This window comes from Myxocyprinus asiaticus, chromosome 12 (genome assembly GCF_019703515.2).
Source record: "Myxocyprinus asiaticus isolate MX2 ecotype Aquarium Trade chromosome 12, UBuf_Myxa_2, whole genome shotgun sequence".
Classification (NCBI taxonomy): Eukaryota; Metazoa; Chordata; class Actinopteri; order Cypriniformes; family Catostomidae; genus Myxocyprinus; species Myxocyprinus asiaticus.
The window spans coordinates 34443377-34455680 of record NC_059355.1 but is presented as its reverse complement, the minus strand read 5'-3'; the positions used below and the strand labels follow the sequence as shown (position 1 = coordinate 34455680).

The window sequence follows — 12304 nt, the reverse complement described above, 5'->3', positions numbered from 1 at the left end:
CTGGGCTGAAGCCAATAATGTGTTTGAGTTTCCAGAAGCTGAAAAAAAAAAAATGCTTTTGGCCTGCAGAGATAGTATCCTACTACCTTTTGTGAGCCGTTTTGAGGCTGAATCCGTATGGCGCCAGCTCACTTTGACACAATATCACGTCTAACTGAACTGAAAGGCAAAAAAAATGCTGCATTCATGAGACTCCCTGTTTAGTCAGCCACTCTCTTTCCCCCATCTCATTGAAATATGTTTGATCTGTAATATGTTATCCATTTCCACCCTCTCTACATCACCTGCTTCTCTCTCTAAAACCATCCTTACAAAGGCAGCACAGAAGCCATATCTGAAGCGTTATAAAATACCAGTCAAAATATATGTTTCTTCTCACAATCTTAAACTCTTTTGGTCTAAAGGCTTTTGCTTATGTGATATTTTGGATACTTCAATACTGTTTAAAAAGCATCCATGATGGCACCTCATGAAACTGGTTGAGATAATGCGCAAGGTGTGAAAAGCTGTAATCTATGCAAAGGGTGGCTATTTTGAAGACGATAAAAAATTAAGCTAGTTGTATGGTCACTATATAATCCTGATACTTCCATTTGTGTTATGTGTCATTTGTGTTTCAACAGCTTTACTACTGTTCTAAAATGTAGAAAATAGTAATAATAAAGTATGTGTCCAAACTTTTGACTGGTAGTCTGTCTAATACAAAAAAGTTGAGTTTAGACACAGAATGCAGCACATAGGCAGCATTTGGAGGCTGCACAGAGCCACCCTAACATGGCAGGGACACCAAGTAAGACACTTATCTTTTCTTCCCTCATTCAGCTTATTTCCTCACTTATCTGTCCAAATATTTCAATTTGGTATGTTCTCTTCCCTTATTTCCCTCGCTGTCTCACAGTTTTTCAGACAGCATCCGTTAAAAGGAAGTGTGGTGTTTCAAACAATTTATATATTGGTCAGACCGTACCTTGTGCTTAGAAATTTAATTGCGTCTGTTCTGTGAGACAGTAAATGTGATGAGAAAAAAGTTCAAAGGGATTCCCCTCCACTTGCGTCTATATTGTCTCGTTTCAAAAGCTGCAAAAAAAAGCTTACTTAAATAGTGTAGAAGAGTGTGTCTCTGTAAAAAATTGTTTAAAACATTTTGTAACTGTTTAAAACAAAGTAATTAAAACCTTTCCTGATTGAAATAAACTGGACATTTTAAATGTATTTAATTGATTACATTTAGATACAGACTATTAGGGCTGTTCCGATTATGAAATTTGGCTGACAATTAATTGACAAACAAATAACTGAGATTATGACGATTAATTGTTAGTTTTAGGGCTATGATGATGGTCTCTTTTAGGGCTTTCACGATTAACTGTCATGTAAATTGTCATATTTCTTAAGGTGCATGTGTGCGTCATACACCTTAAGTCTTATTTATTTTTTATCCCCTTTTCTCCCAATTTGGAATGCCCAATTCCCACTAATTAGTAGGTCCTCATGGTGGCGCGGTTCCTCGCCTCAATTCGGGTGGCGGAGGACAAGTCTCATTTGCCTCCACTTCTGAGACAGTCAATCCACGCATTTTATCACATGGCTCGTTGTGCATGACACCGGAGACTCACAGCATGTGGAGGCTCATGCTACTCTCCAGCGATCCACGCACAACTTACCACGCGCCCCATTGAGAGCGAGAACGCCTAAATCGCAACCTCAAGGAGGTTACCCCTTGTGACTCTACCCTCCCTAGCAACCGGGCCAATTTGGTTGCTTAGGAGACCTGGCTGGAGTCACTCAGCACACCCTGGATTCGAACTCGCGACTCCAGGGGTGGTAGTCAACGTCAATATTCGCTGAGCTACCCAGGCCCTCCCGGCCCCCCCATAAGTCTTTTTAACATATTTAACTTCAAATATATAAATCAAATAATAAAATAGGGATATATGATTTCTGTTTAAGGATTTAAAACTATATTAATGCCATAAAAAGTTTTAAATATCAAAATATTTCTAAATACTTCAAATATGTCTCTCTTTTTGCTCTTTAGTTTTACATTTTAACAACTTGGTCTTGGTTTTGGTCAATTTTACATTTATACTGTTGTTTTAAGAACTCATTTAAAAAATATTAAATTTTGTAAATATACATATGTTTTTATTATATTTATATTATATATTATTTTATATTATATTATGCAATAGTAAAATATTTCTGTCCTAATTTCTTCACTTTCACACATTATTTAAATGTTCTTTGATTAAACCCACAAGCCCTTTTTCCTCATGAAGCAAAAGCTTTGAGATTTGTTTCATCGTTTTTTTTCACTCCACAGAAATAAAGCGTGTGTCGTCTCCTCTGTGTCATTTACACTGCATATATGAACCTGTTATGACCAGGAAAATTTGCCATTACACAATCGTTTAAAGTGAAGCTGGAACACTTTGTATTCACCATCAAAGTTTATATTTGTAAGTTTATATTTTCACGGGAGTTCGGCGCAAGACTTTACTGATGGTGCACACTTCAGAGCGTTTGATAAGCACTTCACACACTCTTCCAGACAAGAGCTGCTCTGGCTGACATCCTCAGTGCAGCTCAGTGACTCTCGGAATTCAAAAGCGCCATTGATGGCATTTATATATTCGCTTGAAATTCCCTTATTTGGGCATTAAAATGTGATTGAATTTGAAGTGCACAATAACCGCGATCAGATGGTCATTTAATAATCGCAACAGGCCTACAGACTAGACTATTTATTAATAACAAACCCATTTTTAGGTATATAAAATCAGTGATGAAATCAATGCTCCATCTGCACTGAAGTGTCTCATATAATTTGTCTTTTACTTTCAATCATGTCTGGTCACCTGAAATGATGATAAATTAATAAATATTGCATCAGGTGAATACGCAAGACAATTCCACACTTATATTTCAATATGTATGACGTAGTTTTAAAGAACCTAACATTTATGACATTCTGGCTGATATTCTTGAGCAACCCTATCAGTAAGGAATTCACAGCAAAACCATTAAATTCATGAGCTCCGCCCTCTCGAGATCATAAGACCAGCAGAATATTACTTGTTTGATCCTCAATAATCCCCTGTAATTGGATGCTTTCAATTGCAAAAAAAAAAATTAATCATGGCTGACGGTGAATAGCACATTTCTACAATGATACTGATAACAGAGAATTTTTGTTTTTGCATGATGTTGCATCTATGCCACTAGGTGTAGAGAGTGCATTGCAGTACCTGTTCGTGGAGCCGTTGTAACAGTAGTTGGGCAAGAAGTCATAGTTGAGTTCCCAGAACACATGCAGAGTGATTCTGCCGTAGGGTGCGGAGACATTGTGGTTTGCCTCACGGAACATGGCATCCATGCTGTCCAGTGTCAAATACTTACTAAGGAGCTTATGGGTCATCCGGTTGATGTCAAGCAAACCCTCCAGCTCCTGATCATACAGAGAGAGAAGGAAAGAGATTGTGAGAACAAAGACATTGCAAATTCCATCACAAAGCACTCTCTCTTTCAGAAAACACAATGGCGTTTACCCACAATGCATTTCTATGCACAAGCACACACAGACTTCCCACAACTGTTTGTATGAAAACTGATAATAAGCTGTGGAACAATTTGACGGCATTTTGAAATGCATGTCACAGTCAGATGTCTACAAGACACAGAGAGAGAAACATGCACACCAAGCAAACACTAATAAAATTATTCATTCTCTGGCAGAGCCAGGCTTGGCTAAATCATTTCTACTGTATTGAATTTCAATTGAGAGACAGCTTATGTTTTATAATAATAATAATAAATAAAAAACCTTAACCAGCAAATTTACACAGCTAAAACAAACTGAGCGAATACAAGGTCTCAGTAAGAATGAGTGTTGTATCAAGAATAAAAACAAGTCTACTGCAGTTTATGCAAATTCAACAAAAGCTGAGATGATTCACCATGATGGAGGTGAGGTCCTCGCTCTCAAAGCGGTTGATGGCCAGCTCTAGGGATTTGTAAAGCGCAGAGGACACTCGCTGGGTGATCAGACGGTTCAAGTCGATCGATCGACCCAGGAGCTGCAAGTGAGAAGAACAAAACAAGGTGAGTGGACATGAGAGCATCAATGGACAGAATCAAGACATGCACCGATCAGCCACAACATTAAAACCACCTGCCTGGAGGCCTGGGTAGCTCAGCGATATTATGCCTAATATTGTGTAGGTCCCCCTCATGCTGACAAAACAGCGCCAAACCTATTCTTCTCAACACAATTGTACAGAGCGGTTATCTGAGTTACCGTAGACTTTGTCAGTTCGAACCAGTCTGGCCATTCTCTGCTGACCTCTCTCATCAACGAGGCATTTCCGACCATAGAACTGCCGCTCACTGGATGTTTATTTTGTTTTTGCAACCTTCTGAGTAAATTCTAGAGACTGTTGTTTGTGAAAATCCCAGGAGATCAGCAGTTACAGAAATACTATAACCAGCCCGTCTGACACCAACAATCATCCATGCAATTATCTAATCAGCCAATTGTGTGGGAGCAGTGCAGTGCATAAAATAATGCAGATACAGGTCTGGAGCTTCAGTTAATGTTCACATCAACCATCAGAATTGGGAAAAAATGTGATCTCAGTGATTTGGACCGTGGCATGATTGTTGGTACCAGACGGGTTAGTTTGAGTATTTCTGTAACTGCTGATCAAAAAACAAAAAACATCCAGTGAGCAGCAGTTCTGTGGACAGAAATGCATTGTTGATGAGAGAGGTCAACAGAGAATGGTCAGACTGGTTCGAACTGACAAAGTCGACGGTAACTCAGATAACCGCTCTGTACAATTGTGGTGAGAAGAATATCATCTCAGAATGCTATTCTTAGATGCAGGTTGGCGCTGTTTTGGCGGTACGAGGGGGACCTACACAATATTAGGCAGGTGGTTTTAATGTTGTGGCTGATCGTTGTAAATGAACAGAGGGGTGGGCGTATTTACCTGGACATGTCTCTGTTTTAGCAGAGTCTCATAACGGTTGGACGTTGGCCATGGGATGTTGGCGCCCTGATTCTTACATTCCGCTCTTAGCCTCTTATCCAGAAGAAGACTACAGAGAGAAATCATGTTACAAATACAACACACACACACACAGAGACACAGACACAAAGACAAACAGACTTAAAGACCCCATGAACAAATTTGTGTGTTTTGTGTCTTTTAGATTTGAAGCCATCTATATGCTAGTAAACGCAGAAAAGTTGACAATATGCACATTTAAAATTAACAGTCTTTCTCTTCCGCAAAAAAATTGACCAAAAATATTGTTGACTCATCTTGCCCTAAATAGATCATGGGTCAATCAAATGCTCTTAAGAATAAGTTTGGCCCATTCCAGTAAAAAATCATGGTTCATGGCTGTGTTGTAACTAAAAGCCTACTGAAAAAAAAAAAATATATATATATATATATATATATATATATATATATATATATATATACACATATATATATATATATATATATATATATATACACACACACAAGCCCTCTGATATATCCCACCCAAACTTAGCTCCAACAGGTTATCCATCAACGCAGGAAAGAAAACAGCACTTATCAAGTGATTAAATGAGGTCTTTTAGACAGACTAAAAGGGTTAGTTCACCCAACAAAAAAATTAATTCTCTCATCATTTACTCACTCATATGCCATCCCATGAATGACTTTGTTTTTTTTTTCAGCAGAACACATTTGAAGAAAAACAGAAAAATATCTCCGCTCAGTAGGTCCTTAAATTGCAAGTGGATGGTGATCAGATGTTTGAAGCTCCAAAAATCACAGACAGTCAGCATAAATGTAATTCATACGACTCCAGCGGTTAATGTCTTCTTACGCTAAATGATTGCTTTTGGTGCAAAAAAGATTATTAATTATTATTAATAATTATTTTATATAATTAATTATTAATAATAATATTTAAGTACTTTTTATCTATAAATAATTGCTTCCAGTCAGCAGCAGTTTGTGCGTTCACAAGAGCGCCGAGTTAACACGGTCTCTTGTGTGACGTATTCACGTCGGCATGTTACGGATGCAATCTCACGCTCTTCTCTCAGTTGAGACATCCAGGATAAGCACACAAACGCTCCATTGTGAAAAAACATACAGATACAAATACAGATCTAAACCAAAACCAACGATGATTCTGTACAGCGTTCCTCCTCAGTTGTAAACAACGCTGCTCTTCCGGGAGTGTCGCACATACGTCAGTTCTCGCATAAACATGCTAAAATGATTACGTCACTCACACATACTGCTGCTGACCGGAAGATGTTTTCACATTTTAAGACATTAATTTAACCACTGGAGTGGTATAGATGACAATTATGAGGACTGCCTGTGATTTTTGGAGCTTCAAATGTCTGATCACCATCCACTTGCATTTTAAGGACCTACTGAGCTAAGATATTTTTCTATTTTTCTTCAAATGTGTTCTGCTGAAGAAAGTCATACACATCTGGGATGAGAATTTTCATTTTAGGGTGAACTAACCCTTTAAAGTATACAAGGACTAGCATGCAAAACAGCTCCTACCTTCCGGCAAGAATCTTGTAGTAGGCGAAAATTTGATCTGCAAGCTTGTAGACAAACTGGTCAAAGCAGAGGTTCACCTGACAGAGAGAAAAAGGGCAGAGAGCCAGAAGCACTATCACTAAAACTCCAGCAAAAGAGATCTCTGAGCTGTATAGACAACCAACCAACCATAAAATGAACAACACAGTCAAGTTCTGCTATCAAACATTCTACAAGAGATTTACTGGATTACCTCAGCCTCAATCTCATCGTAGAGGAACTGCTTTTTAAATTTTGTGAGAGCGTAGTGCGCGCTGTCGTTGTACAGGTCCAGTGAATACAACACATACCTGTGGAGACCAGACAGATTCAGAATATTTCTATGACTATTCGGGTAAATTTTCAAATCTGAATAAATCCTGACAATTATAAAAAGTACCATGGTACTACCACAGTATTTCGGACAAGCACCATGGTAATACCATGTTTTACTTTGTTTTTTGGCCAAGTACTATGGTAGTACCTTAGAGTACCATGTTAATTCAGGACCATGATATTCAGTTTACATACTGTATACAGCATGTCTCAATGTACAATAATACTTCCATTTGACACCACACCGTACTACGGTACAATCACAGTATTATTTAAGGTGAAGAAAACTAAAAACAGACATAATACTAATACCAGGTTTTAGTCATAGCGTGGAACTTTTAAGTTTAAAGGCACTTTGAAATACACTGGGGACTCTTATTTTAAAATGTTTGCGCTTCACTGCTTCCAGCTGCTCATTCAAACAGATAAGGGAAATAAAATGTGCACTCCTACAATAATTTACACTGTATTACAATATAAACTATTAAAAGTAAACATTGTCATATTTCATCAACACTATATCATCATCATCATCATCAACAGATAATCTTCAGTGATATTTTGTCAGAAATTTCCAATATGGCTTAACGTGTACTGTTCTGCAACAGCTGAAAACACTCACAAGCCCCCACGTACTTTTTTATTGAGAAAATACAACAATGCCGTGTTTTCACTGTGAAGGATGCAGTACATGCAGTAATTAATTAAATCATATTCGGTCATATCACGATTCCTGTCTTTCCGCCCCGAAATATAAGACATCTTTGAATAAAATTAAGACTTTTGTTGTATAATTTAAGATATTTAATATTTTTTATGACCTTACATTTTAGAAAACTGAATTTATGACATTAAGACTTTTTAACGATCTGTGGAAACCCTGTAATACTTTATATATGTAAAAATGCAATTTGCTGTGTGTGTGAAGTCCATTTGATACATGCATTTAAAAATACAATTGTCGGGGGCCTGGGTGGTAAAGACGCTGGCATTCGCTAGTTCGCATCCCAGGGCATGCTGAGTGACTCCAGCCAGGTCTCCTAAGCAACCAAATTGGCCCGGTTGCTAGGGAGGGTAGAGTCACATGGGGTAACCTCCTCGTGATCGCTATAATGTGGTTTGTTCTCGGTGGGGCGCGTGGTGAGTTAAGCGTGAAGCCTCCACACGTGCTCCGTGGCAACGCACTCAACAAGCCACGTGATAAGATGCGCGGGTTGACGATCTCAGATGCGGAGGCAACTGGGATTCGTCCTCTGCCACCCAGATTGAGGTGAGTAACCACGCCACCAGGAGGACCTACTAAGTAGAGGGAATTGGGCATACCAAATTGAGGAGAAAAGGGGATAAAAAACAAACAAACAAACAATTGTCCTCACTCCATCATAGAAGCCTCCTTAGCCTCCAGGATGTGGTCGGTGAGGATCCAGGGCACAGACATCTCAATGGGAAACTGGATACGGCGGCCCATCGTAAGCTCCAGGAAAAACTCGCGGAACCAGAGCTGGGACAAATCACAGCACTGCTGCAGCGTCTCTGAAAAAAACAACATGCATAAAGAAGGGCCAAAACATTAGCACACTAAGTTACCACATCCAATACATTCAAGATGGCTTTTTATATTACAACTATATTCAGTGCTCCCAAAAACTATTTGGATACTCACGCCATTAAAGAAAAAATGGGTACAAACAAATTATGCTAGACATTTTCTCAAACCTGACCTCACTTTTCTACGCCATTTTACAATCATTTTATATGAAAAGATGAGGTCAGTTCCCCTTGAATTCATGTGTCTTAGCAGACTAACCACAGGTGTAGGTCATCACAATAACTACAGACATGTGGCACCAATGTTTGACGACCAGAAAGTGTCCAAGTACTTCAAATACTGTTACGGGCCACTGCGGGTGCACAAATGCTAAATAATGGGTATCAGTATATAGAGGTACGCAAAAAAGGTTCATGTTTTAAAAAAGTAGCACTGCTGGACACTACTGAAAATCTTTGCAGATTTACATTTCAACTATTTATATTTTCCAATGTGGCACTTCGAACTGAGTACTATTCGTAAAAGGTGGGAGTGGCAGTCCTCTAGCTTGTTTCTTACCACTGAAGTTGAGCAGGTGCGTGTAGAAGAAGGACTCACGATGGAACTTCTCAATGTCTAGGATGGTGGGCCCCTCCAGACTGCTGCGTAGTGTTTTCTTAGCACCACTCTTATCAGCAATCAGAGACTCCAGCATCGTCCTCACCATATACAACTATTCAGAGGAACCGACAGAGTAACAACATGAAAGAAACAGGAAATCTGATGCAGAGAGTATGTTCTTTCAGACCTACATCTCCATTCTGCTCTCATTATCTCACCACAGGTTTTGTAGGGATGGGTCAGGATGGTCATGTAGTCAATTAGTGATGTCAACTAGTTTATCTTGATTTGTGTTTTAGCATTGGCATACATTTGCAGATGGACATTTTTGACTGTTACGTTGCGTCTCATGCCACGAGCATTGCATTCTTAAGATAACATGTCTCAAGACCCCTTCATTCAGTTAAATTCTGTTGCACTCTGTTCAGCTGTTTTTAACATCAGAACGCATCTCACGTCAACAGCACATAAGAAACACACCTGATCAGAGTGTGCTTAAGTCGCTAAATCACCTTAATTATATAGGTCTTCCTTAAGGCCCCAGCACACTTCCTATGAAATCGAAGAACGAACGGGTAAGTAATTTAGAATAAAATGTGGCCAAAAAGGTATTTTCGAGTTCATTTCGGTGGTTCGTAACAGCTTGCAAGGGCGAACTTTCAGGAAAACTTCTTACCGGCTGCTTACTGTCATTGGTCCATGTCATCGGTAGGTGTGACCTGGAGCTCCACCTACTTGAACACACCAGCGTGCAGAGTTATTAGCGAGCTGGTGCAAATGTACCTACATCTGTATCATCATTCGAGTAGAGAACATGTCGTGATTTTGTGTTTAATTTTATTTATTTTTTTTCGATTTGTCTCCAAAAGGAATAAAATCTTTTCAAAGTCATTCACACATCTGCCCGTATTAAGGTATGCCTATAATCATTCTTTTGTCTGTATTCTGTCTATTAACACTTTTACACACCAATCTTTGCAGCAGCATCAGTGTCATCCTAAATGACAATAACAGTGTAATCTTATGGCCGCGTATAGCATGTTAGCGCATTAGCCTCATGAATTCAGAATGTAAACAAGACAAATTACACATTATCTACTGCATAAATAATCAAGTAGTTAATACAGCTTCTTTTACTGATCTCATGTGAATTGTACTCATAGAATGAGGCATGATGTCATTGATAACACATTTTAATGTCACATTAGTTGGTGTTTTACATGTAGTCTTGAGCATCCTCATATTTAAATGTTCCTCTAAACACCTCCTCCAGCAGCATGGCGGGTGTGTGAATGTTCACAAACAGTATGTCGTTGCTCAGCTGTTTCGAATTTCTTTTTGGCTCCAAGCGTTGAATGAAGAAGCACTTCGCTATGAGTGTGCCGGGGCTTAAGACCAGCTCGTCGACAAGTCATTCAGACAATCCACTGTCATGTCGATTTCTAAAATATGTATATTTGCACATCCCTAGTGGTTTCCCTGTGGAAATGGAGACCTTCCTCCTTTACATTCTGATCTGAGCACATCAAAGTGCTGACAGAGGGCAAGCAGGTGGCAAAAGCCTCCTTAAAGATGTACAGGCATGATCTGCCCTATTAGAATCTACTCCCATCTGGAATTGTCCATCTGTCTGTGCACCAATGTATTCAAATAATGAGATTCTCCATTCACACAGTCAGTGTTCAGGAGTTGCCAACCATATTTACTAATGGGAACATTCTGACCACTCAATAAAAAATTAAAAATAAACTATTTTCTGACATTTCCTAAGAGATGTTGCACTTATCTCATATGTGTCAATGATGGGTCTTAACTGTGGTTGATATGTGACTGCAGTTTTGTTCATACAGCATCTTGACGTGGATTGTTGTGAAGCTCAGAACATGATCATAGAGCTTGGGGCATGCACACGAACGAAGCATTGATGAGTCAAGAATCAACTTCGCTTAAATCAACAACAAACAAACAGCATGGGAGGAATCCTCACCATGTACTCTGTCAAACTTAATTGACTTTGAATCGGTACGTATGGATGAATTTCTCTAAAAAATGCCAGTAGCAAAGAACTGAAATCACAATGAGACTGCAGCGATTACAGCGCAAATCCCAACGGCACTACTGACATTTAATAATGACGCCCTTCTACGACACATCGGATCAACCATGTTTCATGTAACATCTGAGGCAGAATGAGGTGAAGATTACAAGCTCTTTTGAATGACACTGGGGGAGCCAGGTGTGTGTGTTACAGGTAGAGATAGCATATCAGTTGAGCAGAGATGGTTGGTTAGGTTGTTTCAGGTGAGAAGTTGTATGGGGTAACAAAGGGATGATAATGCGGCTACCCTTTCAGTGGCTATTATGTAAAAATGCCAACGCTGGCAGAAATAGGTTTATAACTGCCAGAGACTGTAACAAAGGCATGAATTTAAAAGGATAGTTACCCCCAAAAATGAAAATTTTGTCTTCATTTACTCACTCTCATGACGTTCCAAACTTGTATGACCTTCTTTCTTCTATAGAATACAAAAGGAGATGTTAGGCAGAATGTTAGCCTCAGTCACCATTCATATTCATTGGATATTTTTTTCCATAATGAAAGTGCATGGTACCTTTCTGCTTAACATCTCCTTTTGCTTTACAGAAGTCAGTCATACAGGTTTGTAACAACATGAGGGTAAATAAATGATGACAGAATTTTCATTTTTGGGTGAACTTTGTGTCTGCAAATGGAAGCCATACTTGAGTGCTAGAGGGACCAACTGCACGACGAGGAACTTTGATGTCAAATCCTCCTTTTGGGTCCTTCTCGCCTCGCAGCGCCGGGTCATTATGTGGCTCTCTGCCTGCATCCCAGTCACAGATTGTCTTACGGATGGCCTGGAGGACACTGCAACAACCTCACTGTCAGTCTAAACAGACTTATGACCACATCGGCAATATACCAAAGGTTATTGCTTAAAATATTGAAGAGATAGTTCACCCAAAAAGGAAATCATTTACTCACCCCCATGCTGTTCCAAACCTGTATGATTTACTTTCTTCCATGGTACATAAAAGGAGATGTTAGGTAGAATATTACCCTCAGTCACCATTCACTTTCATTGTATGAAAAAAAGATGCAATGAAAATGAATGGTGACTGAGGCTAACATTCTGCTACTGAGACTAACATCTTCTAAAATGAACAGAAGACAGTCATACCGGTTTGGAAC

General features: G+C 39.1%; 1 protein-coding gene across 4 annotated transcripts in view; it reads right to left on the bottom strand.

The window, feature by feature from the left end:
- LOC127448842 (cytoplasmic FMR1-interacting protein 1 homolog) overlaps window positions 1-12304 on the bottom strand; it is a 66203-nt gene that overhangs the window by 25530 nt on the left and 28369 nt on the right. For all 4 annotated transcript variants that reach the window (XM_051711680.1, XM_051711681.1, XM_051711683.1 and 1 more), the window contains exons 15-22: window positions 11833-11980; window positions 9049-9202; window positions 8318-8474; window positions 6820-6916; window positions 6588-6664; window positions 4992-5100; window positions 3957-4076; window positions 3249-3448 (exon numbers count right to left, since the gene is read on the bottom strand). In XM_051711680.1, coding sequence (XP_051567640.1) covers window positions 3249-3448; window positions 3957-4076; window positions 4992-5100; window positions 6588-6664; window positions 6820-6916; window positions 8318-8474; window positions 9049-9202; window positions 11833-11980 — 1062 coding nt within the window. The remainder of the gene's footprint in view (window positions 1-3248; window positions 3449-3956; window positions 4077-4991; window positions 5101-6587; window positions 6665-6819; window positions 6917-8317; window positions 8475-9048; window positions 9203-11832; window positions 11981-12304) is intronic.